The sequence below is a fragment of the Thermobia domestica genome, chromosome 11 (assembly GCF_964235325.1).
Source record: "Thermobia domestica chromosome 11, izTheDome1.hap1.1, whole genome shotgun sequence".
NCBI lineage: Eukaryota > Metazoa > Arthropoda > Insecta > Zygentoma > Lepismatidae > Thermobia > Thermobia domestica.
In genome coordinates this window covers 256,044,582-256,065,807 of record NC_137464.1, presented here as the reverse complement: position 1 = coordinate 256,065,807, position 21,226 = coordinate 256,044,582, and the positions used below count along the sequence as shown (strand labels likewise).

Sequence of the window (21,226 nt, the reverse complement as noted above, 5' to 3'; positions counted from 1 at the left end):
CAATATAATGTCATTAATTCTTAAGAGCAATGGACACATGATAAATTCACAAATTGTGTTTAAGAACGACAAATTGAATAACCGTAATTAAGTATATGTTTATAAATAAAGTCGAACATCAGTCAGCTATATTAACTTCCGATGAGGCAAATATGTAATAAATTTCATAACGCGTTAATGGCACCTTTAAACTAAATATGTGCCCAAAACAGAGTCTTGCACGAAAGCATATTCGAATAATAAAAAAAAACTACAACTTGAGGTTAGCTGAAATCTGCACAGACCGAGTATGCACTCGCATATCATGAGACAACATCAATGGAAAGCGGCACATTTACTAAAATTTCCTAACTTACCTAAAACCCTTTGACATTTAAAAATACAAGTTACATAGACGAAATCACGTTCAGAATGTAATTCCCTAACCTATATAAAGCCATAAACTACGCATTTGAAATACATATTTTCCAAAATATATCATGGGACAAAACAAAAGGACATTATTTAACAGTAAGCACACAAGTTCAATTTACCTAACCTAAGCAAGCAATTGAAATATATAATTTCCAAAATATATCATGGGACAAAACAAAAGGACATTATTTAGCAGTAAGCACACAAGTTCAATTTCCTAACCTAACAATCAAGGTAGATGTATATTATGGGACACGTTCAATTTAAATCTTACCTAACCTAAGTAACCTAAACACATTATTTAATGGGGCACACGTTCAAAATGACATCTTACAGTGAAAATCTTACTTAATCTAACAATTAAAAGAAATATCTCACAGGGAAAATATTAGAGACACATTAATATCAAGCGGTGCGCTCAAAGTAAAGTTCACCAACAATTTTTCAATTATACGTATCAAATATATTAAATTTAGCGAGTTGATCACATATGCTTATAACATCTTGTTATGAGTGGAAAAACGTGATGAGCTGTCTAAACGCGTAACGCCCTTCGTTTTAATTACACATATTTATTTCGAAGCACTCCATTTGGTAAATTCGTGATTCTGTTTATAATCGAAACAAGAAGAAAACAAAATAAAATGGATGGATATTACCAAGTTAGTGGAGGTTCCTACAAAATAGTCCTCTCGGTCCTTGTCACCTGGATCTCTGGCTTCACAGGATAGACTAGATTGTCAAACCTGTTTATTTACACGTCGAAACTGATCTCCTCGGGTATTAGTCCCACGTCCTATTAAATATGGGACATTGGTTCTATTAGCCGACGAAATGAACTTCAACCACTATACTTCCTGCCCATTACTTTATATCACTCGTAATGGCGGAAGTAATACTCGATGGCTTTTAGCCAAAACTGGTTTTGATGAATTTTACTTCGGTCAGACTCCTCAGTGTTTCCTTTCTTCCAAAATAACTCAGGTTATCCCAATTAACAATTTATACTAGGTTGACTTCCAAGTCTTTATACACTGTAAAACGGCGTTTCATTGCGTCATCATACTCGCGTCACCAGACCTTAATAATAGCGGTTTTAATATTGCATAGTCGACTACGAACAAAAACAAATTTATATTCCTTCTGTTACTATACAAAACTCTAGATAAATAAGCAGTCGTTTTATCTATTAAATAACATCTCCTGAGTATTGGAAGTAATCATGTAATGAAGTCTTTTAAAACACACCTAGTTAGTTCTTGCAATCGTTGACGTTGCCATCGCAACGATTTTCTCCAATTTGGTTGCGGCATCGCCATTTTGACGATGTTAGGTTCACGTATAGCGATTCAAATGCCCTCTTGCGGTCGTAACCGAAATGATCGCTATGTTCTTAACAAAAGAACGACGTAAAGCAACAGAGCGAAATAGCATGAGAAGTTAAATTTTCTTACAATCGTAGTTCTGGATTGATATTTCTATGAGGTAAAGTAAATTGAGGTAGAGTAAAAGTGTAAATTAAATTTCACTATATTAAGCTATAACATGAGTGGAATTATTACAGTAACGCGAAACAATTATAGAAAGAAACAGTTCGAAATTTTCGTGGTAAATTATTGGTGTGTTTGCGTATCTCATATCAAATTAATCACATTTGTGCCATTTATTTTATTGGCAACGGAAATAAATTAACATTAGAACAAATCTCTAAAAGCACTAGGGTGCAGTATTACAATACAAGAACCAACTTTAACGCAACACAACAACCGGTAAACATTACAATACGGGAGCCAACCTAAACATAATGTAAACAGCCGTTAAACGGTGGGTTACATATGGAAGGAATTAAGTATATTGTACGTATACTTCTCCATCCAAGACAATTATGAGGCCAAGATAAGCCCATATTTTTTAACACACGGTTACAAAAAAAGATCTACAGCATAAACCGGGTATAATCTCAAAACCTAAGCCCATATTTTTTAACACACGATTTAAAAAAAGATCTACAGCATAAACTGGGTATATTTTCAGAACCTACAATAAAACTGCACTCAGAATTAAATCAGATACAGACCTTTCACTACAAACGTCCACTATTCAGAATCACTGTGACCTTGGTCTTTTCCCAAAAGATCGCTCTGAGTCACACGTTATGTCACTGAAGCAAGTCAATCCGATACTTTTGAGCAACTTCCGGCAAGAAAGCATTGTTTGGATTTATGTAGGCCTAAATACAGTACTAAAAAGTACTATTTACTGTGGAATCTGAACTACTAATTAGGCTTGTATCCGGGACAAATACAGTAAAAGAACATGAAATATCACGCACAAAAAACGTGCGTTAGCTACTCACCCATTCATGTATTCAGGCCCGTATCGAGGGGGTCTAGGGGAGCTTCCCCCTTAAAGTTTCATGGTATGCTTGCAAATCAACTATAATATGGTGATGAATTATAATATGGTTGGATCGGTCTCCCTCTAACTTGAGCCGGGCCCTCCCTATATTTTTGGGCTGGCTACCGGCCTGCATGTAATTATAGTTTGATGTGAAATCCAAACTACATGTATTGTCAAAGAGAAATCAAACCCGTAATTTCCATATCTTAGGTGATGGAACTAATCGTCAATCTAAGTAACCATTGAAGTTCTTTATGAAAATATTGTATCCCTATTAAATAGTTTCATTCAGTTTTCCGAATTATATTGATATGGGTTGCAAGATCATCCAACTTTGTTGCAATGGTTACAATATGAGATACATCCTTTAACGTATTTAGTTGTACGAGTATGACATGTGTTACATGCCAGTTAGTTATAGCATCCCGTCTGGGACGGATACATACGTTAATGCGGCTTGGAAGTGAGTCGTATAATTACATCGTTCCTTGGGGCAAGCCAGTCCATAGCTGCTCTAACTGTGTCTTGATATCATGTAGTTGGTGTCCTGTTTCCAAACGTGTTACATTGGAGATAGCTCAGGTATGTTGTTATTGTAAGTTGGGATTTTTCGAAACACATTTATGGCAACAGTGTTGTGAGTAGATGACTTTTGGATTCTATGATCGCTATTGTACTTGCACCTGATTTGCACAAAATTATGGTTATCAATAAAGGTTCTGTGGTTTAAATCTTGCGTGTCATTTCGCAAATTATAACATTGGTTATGGGCTCCAGAGAGATAAGTATTTAAACCCAGTGAAATGTCGGTGAAGACAAGGAAAATGTAAACGAAGTGGTTTAAAACTGTTAAAATTGTATCTGTGATTTTGATGTCTCGCAGTCATTAGGATCGATCGTTTTTTTCTCATTGGCTCAAAACTTGTACGAAATGGCGGACACAGCAAAAATTTTGTTTCCAAAGGTAAACAATATAGCAATTACAGTGTTTGGAAATATAAGATGCAGTTGTTTCTCATGAAAGAAGAACTGTGAAATGTACAAAAGCCAAAACCGGAATCTCCTGATGCAAAATGGTGCAAGAAGGATGGGGAAGCTAGAGCAACGATCGGACTGCTAGTTGAAGATAATCAGTTAGTTCATTTACGGCGACAGGAAAGTGCAAGGGACTACTGGGAAGCCTTAAGGTCGTATCATGAAAAATCGACTTTGACAAACAAGGTGTTTCTGCTGAAAAGACTGTGTCGTATGCAATTAGAAGAAAATGGTGACATGGAAAAACATATTAATAGTATGTTAAACATCGTGGATCAATTTACCAGACTAGGAGAGACATTGGCCGATCATTTAGTAGTGACGATGCTATTATGCAGTTTACCGGACAGCTATGAAACTTTGATATCACCATTAGAAACACGTCCAGGAACGAGATAAAACACTAGAATTAGTCAAAGGAAAGCTCATAGACGAGTACAAGAGGCGAAAGGAAGTGCAAGGTCACAACAGGAATGAAGAATTTGCCATGAAGGTGGACTCAAAGAAGAAAGTGCAAAGAAAAGAAGAAAAATGTGTTTTTGGTGTAAAAAACTAGGTCATTTCAAACGTGATTGTGCAAAATTTAAAGCTACCGTAGTAAAAAGAAAATATTTTCCAGGGCAAATAAAGTGCAAAGTGCTACTGAAGTGATTGTAGAAACGCATTGTTCACAAGGAATACAAGAAGATGAAGATGCATATGCATGTTTTATGGCTAGTGCAAGGGAAGTAAATGTAGGTGAATGGCATGTAGATTCTGCTGCTACTTGTCACATGACAAATGATAAACAATTTTCAAAACATTAAACTATGATACAAAAAGAAAAATTTACTTGGCAGACGGTAGAATGTTAGTAGCCAAGGGTATTGGGGAAGGTACTTTTAGTGCAAAATGGAAAATGTAATTTTATAGTAAAGGATGTTTTGTATGTGTCAGACTTAGATGGTAGTCTCTTATCTGTGAATCAACTAACAAAAAAGGGTTTTGATATATATTTTTCGGGGAATAAATCTCATATTAAGAAAAATGGCAGCATGATCGCTAGTGCTACAGAAGACGGTTGTTTGTACAAACTAGATGTTTGTAAACAAGAGCACACTAATGATATACAAGCGTTAAAGGTTACTCAAGGAGAAATAAACAATTGTATTCATGTGTGGCATAGTAGATTAGGACACAGAAGTCCAAAGGTACATGGAAACATGGTTAAAGATGACTAAATTTGTGGGGTAGTATTAAAGCAATGTGACGCTAAAAAGATATGTGATGTTTGTTTACAAGGGAAAATGACAAGAAAGCCATTTTCGGAAAGAAGCTATAGGGCCAAAGAAATTTTAGATTTGGTACATTCTGATGTTTGTGGGCCTATGCAAACACCAACTCCAAGGAGAAAGAGGTAAATTTTAACATTTATTGATGATTGTAGTAGGTATACTGTTATTTATTTACTGAAAAACAAAAATGAAGCTGAAGAAAAGTTGAAAGAATATGTGGAATTCACCGAAAACTATTTTCAGAAGAGGCCAAAAGTGCTAGGTAGAGATAATGGCGGCGAATATGCATCGGTTAGTTTACGAGCATTTCTTAAGCAGAAGGGCATAATTTACCAAAAAACGGTACCGTGTACTCCAAACAGAATGGTGTAGCGGAAAGAAAGAATCGAAGCATTACAGAAATGGCACGATGTATGCTAATTGAAGCAGACATGGAAAATAAATTTTGGGGTGAAGCTGTACTAACAGCAAACTATCTTCAAAATCGTCTTCCCACTAGAGCGTGTAAAGTGACACCATATGAAAAATGGTACGGCGAGAAATCATATCTTGGACACATAAAGGTTTTTCGATGCATTGCATATGCGATGATCCCTAATCAACAAAAATCAAAGTTGGATGTCAAGGCAAGAAAACTGATTTTAGTTGGATTAGTTGAAGTAAACACAAAAGGGTACAGGCTACTAGATGTCACAACAAAGTAGTGATAAGTAGGGACTGTTAGTTTTTTGAGAATGTATCGCATGAAGTACCAACCTGTGAAGTTCTTACTGTAATAGACACACAAAATCATCCCAAAGAGGATGCAGTATTACAAGACGAAGATGATGGCCTTGTACCGTTAAGTTTAAATAACGGTGAAGCATGTGAAACTCTGGAAACCTCAGGAACTACCGGTAGTTACCACGAAGAAAGAGCTCAAGATGAAATTTGTACCGGTAACAATTTAGGAGCAGAGACAGTGAGATCATCGCGTTCCACCAAAGGAAAACTACCTGACAGGTATGCCAGAGAAGGTGGTGGTAATGACAAGAAGAACCAAGAAACTTTCATGAAGCTATGAGTAGGACGGACAAAGGAAACTGGAAGATGGCAACGAAAGAAGAGATTAGTTATATGCACAAAAATCAAACTTTCGATTTGGTAAAATTACCAGAAGGAAAACAGCATTAGGTAGCAAATGGGTTTATAAATTAAAAGAAAATATGACAGCAAAGGTTTATAATATAAGGCTAGACTTGTTGCACAGGGGTTTTTATCAATCAAGTCTTGGGGGAAGACTATGATGAGGTTTCTGCACCGGTTGTTAAACAAACCACTTTGCGTCTGTTACTTACTGAAGCAGGAAAAAGAAATGAAAGTAAAACATTATGACATAAAGACAGTTTTTTTGTATAGCAACTTACAAGAAGAAATTTACATGAAACAACCTGAAGGTTTTGAACAACCAGGTAAAGAAAACCTTGTATGTGAATTGAAAAAGACCATATATGGTCTTAAACAGGCTGCTCGATCTTGGAATAAAAAGATAAATGATATCCTCCTAAATAATGGGTTCAGGAGGGGAAAGTCAGATCCTTGTTTATATTCCAAGGAAGTAAATAATACAAATGTGTATGTGTTAATATATGTTGATGATGTATTCATAGCTTGTACCGATAACAGGATTATTGATGAAACAGCAGTTGCTTGCAAAAGAGTTTCAGATTCATTGTCTTGGCGATTTGAACAGGTACTTAGGGCTCGAAATGTTGATGGATATTTTGTGATTTCGCAAGAAAGTTACATCAATAAAGTGCTAAAAAGGTTTAGGCTAGAAAATGCCAAAACATCAACATTTCCATTAGATCCTGGTTACATTAAAAATATCTCATGTGTAGAATCATTAAGTAAAGTTGATGAAAGTTTGTATCAAAAGGCTATTGGCGCATTATTGTATATAAGCAATAATAGTAGGCCAGATATTGCTGACAGTGTTTCCATATTAAGTAGAAAAACTAATAATCCTTCTCAACAAGATTGGGTTGAAGTAAAAAGAACTCTCAGATACTTGAAAGGGACCAAATGTTTCAAATTGCAGTTGGGTAATAAGAAAAAATGTAACAGCAAACTAATAGGGTTTGTAGATGCAAATTGGGCAGGCAATTTAACTGACAGAAAATCAAGCAGCGGTTATATTAAATATGCCAGAGGTATTTTAGTTGGGCAAGTCGTAAACAGTCATTTGTTACATTGTCATCTACTTGAGCAGAATATGTTGCAATGTCTGAAGCTTGTCAAGAGGCAAAATGTCTTAAAAATCTGTTGAGTGATTTGTATGAAAGCTTTTGTGAACGATTGTAATTAATGAGGATAATCAAAGCTGTCTAAAACAAATAAGTAGTGACAAAATAAATCCCAAAGCCAAGCACATAGAGGTAAAAATTCATTTTATTCGTGATTTGGAATGTAAACAAGAGGTAAAATTCCAATATTGTCTAACTGATGTAATGGTAGCTGATATGTTAACAAAACCACTGCAAGGCGTAAAAATAAAACAGTTTTGTACGATGTTGAATTTGTGTTAAAATCAAAATTGCAACATTGACGAGGGGATATGTTGGTATTGTAAGTTGGGTTTTTCAAAATACATATAATGACAACAGTGTTGTGAGTAGAAGAATTTTGTATTCTCTGATCGCTATTGCACTTGACTTGCAGAAAATTATGATTATCAATAAAGGTTCTGTGGTTTAATTCTTGCGTGTCATTTCGCAAATTATAACAATGTGACGTCATTTCCCAAGGAAGAACATCAACATTACGTGGACAGCCGATAGACGCTCGAGCCATATATGGCTGTATGTTGTCTTGTTGAAAGATTATATCAGCGTGTGCTCGCTTGGGGGGATAACACATACAGATACGAGCCACGTATTACGTATCGTTGTGTCGTCAAGGTTCCGCGAATTACTACGAGAGTTGACCGAAAAACTTAAGGTGTCAATGTGCCTATACTACGATGACGATGCCGGGAGTAATGTCAGTGTGCCGTTTCACAATATTAGTTGGATGTAACCTCGCTCCCCAAAGCGGGCACACCACACGCGCAATGGTCATCTGTCGTACTGCAGAATTAACAGTCATTACTAAGGACGATCCACTGTCATTCATGAGGATTCCATGTGCCTGAATGAGACACCATTCCACACGCTGTCGTGTATCCACAAGTGTTAATAGTAAATTACTCAGGAGGCGGTGCACAGCATTCAAACTGGTACCAGTCGTCGAGACATGATACTGAATGAGACAGAGTACTGTAGAAAGTACACTAATAGTGTCTGGATGGGAGCGCAGACGTCAAAGAGCTACGTAATGTTTCAAGCACAATGTCACGATCCTCCTGTGGTCTATCGTGATAGATCTATACTTTCATGTCGTGTGTTAGTTCCTTTGTGTATCTAGTGGACCAAACTTTAAAAAATTATAGCATGGGAAGATTTTATTCCCTTTTACTCCCTTATTTGTGATTTATTCTTGCAAATCAGACAAGATCTGTATGCAATTCCTGAAAACAATGAAAAACAAACTTTGAAATTATCGTGATGAGTTTATGTACGTAAAGCGAGGTGGAAAGAGGTACCAACAAGAATATAAATGCATACTCTCATATATTTTTTAGTTTAAATTATATTCTTAAGTTTTGTTGAGTATCTGAATCATTATTCTGGCAAAGTGCTCAAAGTACACTTTTAGCAGAACATTCATAGGAATCTATTACGAACCGAACTTAACCTAATCTTGACTAAACGAATCGTGCTTGTTACGTACAAATTACCTTGGTTTTATTCCTTCTCCAATGCCACATCGTGTGATAAAATCACTTGTTCTGCTCAAAGTGCACTTTAACCATTATTCATATAGTTGAAGGACTGACCGACAGAGGGTGCTAAGCCACGAAAAGTAAATTCCAAGAAATCGAAAGTTAAAGTGTAGGACAAATAACTGCAAATTTTCCCCTTTGAAGATGGTTCGTTTATGTATGTATACCACTATAGATTCTGCGCAACTTGTAACCTGTAATACATAATGTAAAGTGTTGTGTTGAGTAATAAACGAATATTAATAATGTAAAGGAAATACTTTGCAGTGACGATATCTGACAGTTTAATTAATACACACTAAATACAAAAGGTTAGGATAGATTAGATTTCTAATGTAACCTAACCTATCCTAACACAACCTAACCTAATTGTTATTACATACCTGGAACCGAATCTCTGAATAATTTGAATTATATTTGCTTTATGTATTTTACTACCTAAAATGCCCTTATGGAGAGGATTGGTTTATGGAAAGTATCTGAACTCCTTCCCCCCTTAGAATTCACGTTTCAATGAAAGCGTAATAACAAAAATCTAAAATGTCACTCCTTCCCATGACCAAAGAGGATGGATTTGGATTTAAACCGTATCGGGAGAGTCACTATTCATTTCAGTGACAATAGAAGTTATGGACTGGACTCTAATTTCGGATGTTTTCGATTATTTGTCGTCTCCTTCCTTTCTCCTCTCACCCTCGAGCCGAAAAATGATAAGATCCTTAGTTAGGCCTGGGCAGGGGCGGCTTTAGGATTTTAATTTTGAGTAGGCCCGCTGCCTCGCTGAAGGATACATATACACATTTGATTGGTTAATGACAGTAGGAAATTACTTTTACAGTAATGGTTGATGCTATTGGTTAAATAATTATCTACCATTAATATAAATAGTGGAAAATATATTTACTCGTTAGTGTATCTTTTAATGTTTATATACTTTTCAAAATTTTTGGATAGGCCTGTGCCTGCCAGCCTAGTCGCTGAAGCCGCCACTGGGCTTGGGTGCATTAAAGTATCGAAAATACTTGGTACTTCAAGTTGGTCGAGGAGGAGTTAGCAATGGACTATGAGTCTATGAGTGAATGGACTATGAGTGAATAAAGAAAGGAGAATACTGAAGATAGTTTACTGTTTTACCTAATTTCCCTGAAGAATGTACACAACAGTAAGAACTCTCTATAATACCAAATAAACTTTGGGCAAAGAGAGTAGCAAATATACCCACATAGTACACGGACGTGCACCGGACATCCAAGACATCCGTAATGAACAACGGGACATCCTGGGACCATCCGAATTTGCTCCCGGGACATCCATAGGACCTCCACGGGATATACAGATGTCCGTTAATATCCCGGAAAATGGGATATTCAACGGGAACTCAAAGAAATGTACACTGGTAAATCGTGGGATAATGTGGTCCTAGATATGTTTGGCGTGGGATTTCCCTGGGATCTCCTGTTCCATCCGGGAGGTCCCATGGATATCCTGTGGAAATCCTTTAGGACAATCCTTGCAGGACGTCCATAGGATGTCTACTCATCGTCCCGATAATCCCGGGAACTATATGGTATAATTGGGATCAAAATGGGACGGCATGTGCTATAGTAAAATAGGTTATCATTTATCACATAATTTATTCTCTCTTGGTGACAGCGTTTTAACGCACATAAAAATATAAAAAGCAGACTATCATATAGAAAACTATATTCGGATGTTAAGGGAAATATTTGCACAACTTCTGTCTACTACAAGTAATGGTATCCTAACAGTAGTGCCCTCAGTAACCATAAGAAATTTAATGTCGGAATGTTTATTATTATTATTTATTTATTTTCTTTGCTTGATGTTTCTTTTAGCATTTTTGTGTAACTTCTAGCATTCTTATTGTTTAGGCCTACATAGATTTGGCATCTTGCCCAAAATTTTCGCCAAGTGACTCCCCACAAAGGTTGCAGTAGCAGCAGAGGAATATCAATGAATGTAGACGCTGAAGTTTGATTTAAAGTGATATTAATCGGAGCTTCATCTGGACGATTATTTTCTTGAGAGCGATCACCTTCATGCATGGATTCCAGAATTATTTCGAATGCTTCTTCAGTGTTGATAGTATCCAGTACTTCCCTGGGAAGAGTTGAGTTGCAAAGTCCAATCTTCATTTTGCGTCCAGATAGAGCCTCACATGGTGATCTCTCAACGTCTCTGTGATAAATACTGTTCTTCATTGGTTGGACAAATCAAACAAAGGCTTCACTTCAGTGCAACGTTTTTCGTTCTTGCATCCATATGGAATGAACACTTTTATATTTTGAAGAAACCTTCTCTTTTGTCGTACATCCCTAATGTCGTATCTCCTCAGCAGTCTATAATGTGTAAGATCTTTTCTTCTTAGACTTCGCAATATTTAGTTCATTTATAATGTCCTGATACCGTTCGTCAGTTAAATATATGCTGTTACTACTACTTCGTACTTTCGTATTGTTACTACTACTTCGTAGATCTTTGTAGGAATGTGTTACATTGTAAGTTCTTCATTCCCTATTCGGACAGTACAATGTTTACTTTCTACACTGAACAGAGCACTAAGGAAAGAAGACAGCTACTGGTCAGCGTGTTTGGGTTGTACGAGGAAATAGTAATCTGTTTATCACAAAAAACTTGTCTATATATATATATATATATATATATATATATATATATATATATATATATATATATATATATATATATATATATATATATATATATATATATATATATATACGGTAGTAAATCACGCACAGAAAGTTCCCCCGTTAGCTACTCACCTATTCATGTGTTCGCATGGACCCATAGTCTGATATGGAATCCAAACCACGATGTATTTGCCAAAGACAACCAATCCCACAACTTCCATACGTTGGGCGATAGAACTAATCGTTAAACTATTGTGTCCCTATTAAATTGTTGCATTCAATTTTCTGAATTATATTAGTGTGAGTTGGAAGTCCATCCGATTTATTGTGTTAATTACAATATCAGATAAATCCTAGAAAATATTTTGTTTGTACGAGCGTAACACGTGATGCAGATCAGTAAGTTATAATAATACCCCCTATGGGCGGATACATGCGTTAAAGCGGCTTGGGAGTGAGTTGTAGAGTCATATCGTTGCCTGAGGCAAGCCAGTCCTTAGCTGCTGTAACTGTGTCTTGAGATTGTGAAGATCACCAGTGGAGCGGAGTTGGTGTCTGAAACTGGTTCCAAGTGTGTTCAATTGGGGAGAGCTCAGGTGACGTCACTAACTAGGGAAAAACATCAACGGTATGGTGATAGTCCCTAGATATGTTATATTATACTTTTGTATAACATATCCATTTCGTGACTTTCGGAATACTCTGTACAAGATTCATTCTAATATGTATTACTAAGGTGGATCACTAGGTGTTCCCAGTGCTATACTAAACGCTGCTTAAATAGTGTGGCGTTGCCAGATAATGTCGAGTGTTTACTGATGCCAGATAATAAAGGAAGTAATCATGGAATTCTGCTCGGATACTTACTAGAGAAATTAGTTTTCGACCCTTACCGCAATTCCACTTCTCGAACTGCGACGCTAGAATCCAGGAGTTTTCTTATTGTGACTACTACAGTAAACGTACAAATTTGGCAACAACGCATTATGGCATTCTGCACAAGTTTCGTCTCAAAATCTATTTCCTTAAATGTAAATTAATATTTAAATAAAATATGAAACATAACACGAAAAACTGTCAAACAATATATCTATTTCGTAATAAGATCGTTACTTTAAAATACTTTACACATACAAATAAACACTTCGTAAAACTAAGCACTTCTAATAAGATCTTACAGCAAGTGCCATCTTGTGTGCTCATTGTAAAACGAATCAAATATTTACTTTTATTTGTTACATTTTTCGATATCAGGAGATACAACCAAATGAATTAGTATCTTGTGCTGTAGCTCAAACAATACTCTATCTTATAGTACAATATTTATAATATGTAACGTTTCATTGCGCAGTAGTTAAGGAAATGAGTTAAAATATGTACTGACTTCCGGGTGGTGATCCACCTTTAAAATGATCAAAATATTAACTGTAGTATACAAGTTTCATTTATATGTATTAATATTAATGTCCTATATTTTTTTTTGCATATTTCGCCATAAATATTTGAATATTATGCTAAATAAGAGTGTATTTCGTAATTTTTATCGTTTCTGTGAGAAAATTGAAATAGGAAGTCTTCCTAAGAAAACTCAAAATTTATTTCTCCAAATTTCTTCTAAAATTTAATATTCTAACATCAGTCATGTTATCTTCATAGACAAGCTGCTGTGTTTTGGTAAAAAATCATCCTGATTGGGAGATACAAATCGTGGTTATGTCGAGATTTACTCCAGATTTTGTCATTGGATCATTATCCTTTCATCTCTCGAGATTTACGAGCATTTTCTCATTGTGACATGACAGTTGAGTCAATTAAGGATCTTCTCATTGTCATTCTATGTTTCTCATGATCGAAATCTGTTTGAAGGAGGAAGACGTAGAACTGTATTCGTCCAAAAAATATTCTAAAAATTTAGTCACCTCGAAAATCACTGAGAAATTGTTGTGAATTGCAGTGTAATGGTGATATCCTATTTGTAAAATGAGAAACATGTTCGTTGTTGCGTGCTCAATGGAGAATGGAGCAGACTGTTTGAGCAATTAGGAATGTTGTGGCAGTTGTATCCGCCATCGTTGTTGTCAAATGTGATTTTATATTTTTAACCCCTTATCGCATACCGTGCCATATATGGCAGATACCCTTTTTCACTTTAGCTTCTTTGTGATTTATTAAAGGCATCGAATGACTCTTTTGTTTGCTGTGTAAGATATTGACGTGTATGAATAAGAGATTTTGGTGTCACCTGGCATGTTCTTTGTGACTTGTAAGTGTGTCATATATGTCACTTGCTTACAGTATTTCTCGTCGGAATTAAGGAAAAATCTAAACTTCAAGTTTTAATTCATTTTTCAAGTTCCTATATGAGGATTTCCAATACTGATTTTTTTTTTTTTTTTTTTTTTTTGCTAACAGAAGAAAATCATGCAGAAAGGGGTTAATCACCATTATATATTCCTCTTTGGAGGGATAAGGTACAGTGTTTTAAAGTAAATTTTAAAACCTATACTCACTAGGGACATCACTCAAATGTCCGGCTCCGATGAAATTTTCTTTTCTGGTAGAGGGCATGTATACATTATATGTAATGACAGAAATTTTAGCCATGGTGCATGTTTTCTATTTTTTAAAAAATAATTTTTAAGAGTTGTGATGTGGTTATTAGAGATTACTGCAGAAGTACTTTACTACCTCTTGTAAACGGAGCATTAATGAAAGAACAACCATGTAGATACATATAAGGCCTAGGGGAAGTCGTATGATAGGTATGACCTTAACGGCAGCCGTCTTGAAATCCACCATTTTGAATTAAGGTCAAGTTTCTTTTATAAAAAAAAAGTGGGAATAGCGTAATATGATAAATAATTTCGGGCTAGAATTTAATCAGAAAAACAAAGGTGAAGTTAGTTTTAAGATACGCACGTTTGGGGAAAGGTTACAGGCATATTAATTGTTTATACTTACTATGTGCGTAAGTCCCTTATATCCACTTCTAATGCACGTATTAATGATAATAAGTGGATAAAAGCTTCGGTAATACATATTATGCCTAGAGGCAAGTGGTACGGTAAGGGTAACCTTGACAGCAGCCATCTTGAAATTTGCCATTTTGAATTAAAGTGAAGTTTTGAAAAATAAAAACCATAGCATGTGTCACCTCATTTTAATAGCAAATTTTCCCAAAAAGCCAATGATATGCTTAATTTTTTTCTATGGTTAACCACTATGAATTTAGGACTGCTTCTAATGTGCACCAAACGTCCATTATTCGATCTTTCAAATCGGCAACACTCCTAATTTTCACCGTATGTTTTAAGATTCCAACTGGTACTTTGCAATTGTTGCCATGGCGTATGTTTTCTAAATTTATTACATTTTTTAAGAGTTGCGATTTGTCAGTTTATGAATAGTGTTGGTATAAGCATCCAGCAATCTTATTGAATTTTGAAGACTTGCAATGTAATTATTTATTTCCTATACCTGCCCTTCAAAAACTCGTTTACTGACGTGAATAATCGCACAACGAAACACTCCAACTTTGTATTCAGGTAAACCGAAGACGTAGCTTCTAGTGGATAGTAGATGAGACGAGAAATCAAATGAAAATTCATTTCAGAAAGGAAAACGAAATATGATTGTTGTGCAAATTAATGGACTTTTGTTTTGTTTTATATTATTTATTTATTTATTTATTTTCTATGACAATTTTTTAGCTAGTCAGACAAAAATGTCATTCGTTTTCTAGCGATTGTTGTCGAAGCTTCATGTTTGTAAGTTTTATGATCAGTATTGATTGGAAACTTGATTAAGTGACACCTCTTTATAAACAAGTTACCTGTTTTCATATTATGTTCATGGTACAAACAGCATATTGAGAACAATCATATGACGCCTCTTTGATATTTTCTATCATTCCTGCTGTTCCTTTAAAGCTGTATTTATTAAAAATATTTTATTGTTTGTCGTTTGTGCAACATGTAGGCTACATTTCCTGATAATTTCGTGTTCATATAACAACAATTTGTTATAATTTCATTTGTATTTCTTTACGTCACATAGGTCCATAGGCTTCTCATGCATTCTGGTTTGAAATAAACAATTAGATTGCAAGTCTTCAAAATTCAGAAAGATTGCTAGATGCTTATCCCAACACTATTCATGAACTGACAAATCGCAACTCTTAAAAAATGTAATAAATTTAGAAAACATAAGCCATGGCACAATTGCAAGGACCAGTTGGAATCTTAAAACATACGGTGAAAATTAGGAATGTTGTCAATTTGAAAGATCGAATAATGGATGTTTGGTGCACATTAGAAGCAGTCTTAAATTCATACTGGTTAACTATAGAACAAAAGTAAGCATACCATTGGCTTTTTGGGAAAAAATTGCTATTAAAATGAGGTGTCACATGCTATAGTTTTTATTTTTCAAAACTTCACTTTAATTCAAAATGGTAAATTTCAAGATGGCTGCTGTCAAGGTTACCATTACCGTACCACTTGCCTCTAGGCATAACATGCGTTACCGAAGCTTTTATCCACTTATTATAATTAATACGTGCGTTAGAAATGGATGTAAGGGACTTACGCACATAGTGGGTATAAACAATTAATATGCCTGTAACCTTTCCCTAAATGTACGTGTCTTAAAAATAACTTTACTTTTGTTTTTCTGATTAAATTCTAGCCCGAAATTATGTATCATATTGCCCTATTCCCATTTTTTTTTAAAAAACTTGACCTTAATTCAAAATGGAGGATTTCAAGATGGCTGCCGTCAAGATCATACCTACCATACGATTTGTCCCTAGGCCTTATATGCATCTACATGGTTGTTCTTTCATTAACGCTCCGTTTACAAGGGGTAGTAAGGTATTTCTGCAGTAATCTCTAATAATCACATCACAACTCTTAAAAAATATTTTAACAAAATAGAAAACATGCACCATGCCAAAAATTTCTGTCATCTCAAATAATGCATACATGCCCTCTATCAGAAAAGAAGATTTCATTGAAATCGGAGCCGGACTTTAGAGTGATGTCCCTTTTCAGCGTTGATGCCTCTAATGAGAAAGAAGATATCTGCAATTCTTCAACCAAGTAAGAAATTAAGTGAGAGTAAGTTAAAAATTGCAAAGATATATGATTTTCTAAGAAATTGTCGCCCTCGTTCTGATATCGCGTCAAATGGTTCAAGTGATATTTCCGTTCTGTTGTGTCGCTGTTCTTTGGACAAACACTTCGGGACCCAAATGAGCACAAACCTTCCGGTAAGCAAGTCTATTGCGCACATTATCATGCACACTGCCATGAGACACCTGTGCTTGAGCACTAATGGAATCCAAGGAGACCCGTCTATCAGCTTCAATGCAATTGTCAATAACAGCAACTGTCTCATCAGGAATACTATTCGTCACCTGCGTGTTTCGCGCATCATCAGTCAGTATCTTCCTGCCACCATCAGAACGCCGACACTACTTTCGCACTGTTTTGTCTGAAACACACTTCGCACCATACACACCCTGCACTCTCCTGTGTATGTTCACTGGATGGACACCTTCCATACAACGAAACCGTATCACAACCTACTGTTTTTCCTTGGTAACATTGGTCACTGGTACCTCCATTGGTGTGTCACACGGCGGCATATCTTATCTGGGGGAGAGAAAGGAACACTGATAAGTAACCAACCTCTGTTAATGTGCCACACTGTGCTCGTGCGCAACAAATCTACCCAAATGTAACATTTATTATGGCTTACACATATTTTTATATAAACAGCAAACAGGACTAACATCTCCCTCAACACGTTGTCCACATTTGCAATTGGACCTTTTCATTTGACTGAACTTTATATATATCATTTATAGTATCTATGGTATGTATAGCATAGTATATAGAAGAAATATTAGGGTAGAATTTCTGCGAAGAATCGTAATCTACGAAGAAGTGATTTTAATCTCCACGAAATTATTAAGTATGAAATACAGTTGTGACATAAATACTGGATATTTCCTTAAATTTTACTATAGATTTAAGACCTGACAACAAATCATAAAAATGTATGTGCCAATTTAATAATTTCTTGTTTTCTTAATGTGTTGGAGAAACCCAAAGAATTATTAATTATAATGGTATTACCTGATGATACATGGTAGATGACTGGGACCAGTGGTGTAGCAGCTGCCCCCGCAACCCCCGCAGTGCGGGGGACCCCGAGGTAAAGGGGCCCCGAAGTCTTGCGATGAATAAAGTTCTAAAGAAATAGAACTTCAACCTTACTTCTGTCGGCTTTACAAGTGGGGCCCCTTCTCTTACTTTACGGGGGGGGCGCAAAATTGTGCTACGCCACTGACTGGGACTTAGGTCTACACCTGATGATAAAACTTCAATCGAGGTGAAGAATAAACTATGCAATTACGTAAAATCTTGGGCTAGACGAAAAATTATACTTCATTATAGATTAGTATTTGGCATGGCATTAACTAAATCAAAATTATTTCAAATACAGATAAAAGAAACCTATCACTGTTGGTGTGATAAAAGAATTGGCACCTAATTTTCGAATGTGATCTACTTCAAATCTACTAGGGCAAAATTGCTTGCTCAACTTCAACAACTTCATGGTTACACTCTTCTCTCCTATAAATATATTCTGGCGAGTTGTAACTGGACTTCAATCAAGACTCTGATACAATTTCTAATGAATGCAGAACTAAATCTTTATATATATATATATATATATATATATATATATATATATATATATATATATATATATATATATATATATATATACAGAATATTTCCAATTCGTTCCTTTTGAGGAAAGCAAGGATACAATGGCAGAAGAAAATAAAAAAATCAGCAACATTAAACTAAATATATGGAATAAAATTAATTATTCCATTCTCCAAATCACATCCTTTCAAAGAAGTAATATATATAAAAAATCACAACTAATGTTACACTCAGGCCATAAAAAGGCAAGCTGTATTTAGATAATAATCATAACGGAGCCAGGAACTCAAAATCAGTTTTTAGTCCTTTCGATTTATATAACCTCTATTACATTTAAATCAAGAAGTGATATACGTGTATTAAAAAATAATCTAATAACTCTTCATCTGCATTTTTAGCACACGAGGACGGAAGTCTGGTGCACCTATCAACCACTCATAACAGTGAAGAAGACAAGAAAATCAAAGATCAACCAGTCTGTAATGAAGTACTGGTTCAAACGAGGTGCAAAACGTGAGGAAAACTAGAAATGAGACTAATTTTCGGTCATTTTGTATTAATTTCTTTCATGATTTGTGGTACTAGAAGCTACCTTTATACACAACACTTATCAAAACTCGTTGTGCAAATATGGAGCTTTCCAAATCGTAGTGTTTGCATTGGTACTTTTATTACATCTAATCTTATATTAACGGTTGAGGAATGTGTGATTGAAGGATCAAATCTTATAGATAACAATCAAATCAAGATTTATCCAAACGAAGAAATCACCAATCCTGACGATAAAGATTTTGAGTACAACAAAGTCTTGTATGTGGTAACGTATGATGGTATCGCTATATTAAAACTCCGAGGGTTCCTTTCTAGGAAATTACTTGCTAATATCTCCTGTGCTACAAATGATTATAACCAGTTGAACCCATTTTTTGTTACATTTGGTTGGTATTGGCAAAATAGATCGCTATTTGAAATTGTGCCATTTTATCAAACTGTTCAATCAGAATGTTTTAGACATAGTACTAAAGTAATCAGTTGTGCAAATTATAGTAAACGAAACCACGTAATCTGTTACTCTAATTCATACGCATCGTGTATATATGCTCCAGGAGCACCTCTATTAGTTGTAAAAGGGAGATACCCTTATTCCATGGTAGCAATTGTAGGAGTAGCTCTCACACACGAAAGATGTGCCCATGAAGCAGATGATAATGCGGTGTTTTTGAAAATTGGACATCTGTATCCATTTTTGAAGCGTTATATGTACAAACATCTTCAGTGTTTACACTTAAAAGAAAGTAGCAGTAAAATTAGTAAGTTAAACTCTTCGTCTAGTAAATTAGATGCAATTATTGAGTTGATTGTGTATTGCATGTTGTTTGTTATCTGCTCTAATACTGTAGTGTAATTAGAATAAAATTTAGTTTATTCACAAGATAATATGTTTGTGACTAGAGATTTAAAAAAGTTTTAATTATGGAATGCTTCTATTCACAAACACACAAACTGGTATAAGTATTTTTCGGTTTCAAGAGAAAACATTGCTTATTTCCATGTATATGAATTTTAGACTTAGCTAATTGCTTGTCTTTATTGAGCGTATTCAATCAGTGATTGTACTGAAGCAAATTAAAGATGAAGTACCACATATTTCCGTATAATGTGTGTTCCTGTCACCACGATATGGCGCATCTTCAGATTGCGGAACGGGGGGAAGTTCCCTACATATAAATATAAAATAGCTCCGAATATGTTGGATAAACAGTTACGGACAGATGACAAGGGGTGGTCCTCCAGCTTGAGAGTCTTACGTGGGACTAATAACTTCATCCTGTAAAAATCTGAACAATTAATCTTATTCAGAAACGTTCACAGAAGCTTCGGACCAGGATTAATAACTTCGCACGATCTCAGCAAAGTAAAATAGATATGAGATGTAGAACATGGAATATAAAAAGTCTTTCTAAGGGAAGCGCGTTTAAATTCGTAACGAATGACTTAGAGAAACATTGTATGGACCTAGTAGGAGTTCAGAAAGTTAGATGGGAAGGAACGGGAGCAACAAACACCGGAAATTTTACGTTCTTTTACAGAAAATAATAAACATCGCCAACAAGGAACAGAGTGTTTCGTTCACAAACGAATAATATCAGCAATTAAACGGGTTTAATTTGTTAATGATAGATTTTCCTTTATTGCTTTTAGGGATTGGTGATGTGAGGTTATTGTCTTAAGCGTTCATGCCCCAACAGAAGATAAAATGACGATATAAATGACATTTTTACGAAGAAGCAGAACTGGTATTTTCAATTCCCCGGGATACCATATGAATATTGTGTTAACGGATTTAAATGCGAAGGTAGGAGAAGAGAATATTTTCAGACTAATTATGGAGAATGAAAGTGAGCACAACTAAAGTAACGACAATGGCGTTAAACTTGTGAACTTTGCAACATCCAAAAACCTTATAATGAGTACAAAATTCCCACATCGCGACGTTCATAAATATCTTTGGACCTCTTCAGACGGAAAAACACATAATCAAGCTTATCACCTTATAATGGATGCAAGAAGATAGTTTAGATAATTATGTTCATGTTCGTAGGATCTGACTGTGACACTGCTCACTACTTGGTACTCGTGATAATAAAAGAAAGATTGTCGTTGAAGAAAGGAAATATTCAACATCTGAAAACGGAGAGGATTAACTTAAAGAAATTAAAGTCAGTTGAAAGGGGAATTTCAGATTGAAGTATCGAAAAGATTTTCGGTTTTAGGTTACAGTGCACCAGTGTAGAGGATACTTGGATTGAAATTAGGAACAACATTAAA

General features: G+C 35.3%; 2 protein-coding genes across 4 annotated transcripts in view; both read left to right on the top strand.

The window, feature by feature from the left end:
* LOC145664955 (uncharacterized) overlaps positions 1 to 19,828 on the top strand; it is a 28,138-nt gene extending 8,310 nt beyond the window's left edge. The window contains exon 2 of one of the 2 annotated variants that reach the window (XM_081732090.1): positions 18,796 to 19,828. In XM_081732090.1, coding sequence (XP_081588216.1) covers positions 18,796 to 18,838 — 43 coding nt within the window. In that variant the 3' untranslated portion in view covers positions 18,839 to 19,828. Of the gene's footprint in view, positions 1 to 10,877; positions 11,453 to 18,795 lie in introns of those variants that run through there. The other variant, XM_081732091.1, reaches the window with a different exon arrangement.
* The window catches only part of LOC145664959 (sodium-independent sulfate anion transporter-like), a 398,697-nt gene that overhangs the window by 216,583 nt on the left and 160,888 nt on the right, over positions 1 to 21,226 (top strand). The window lies entirely within an intron of this gene.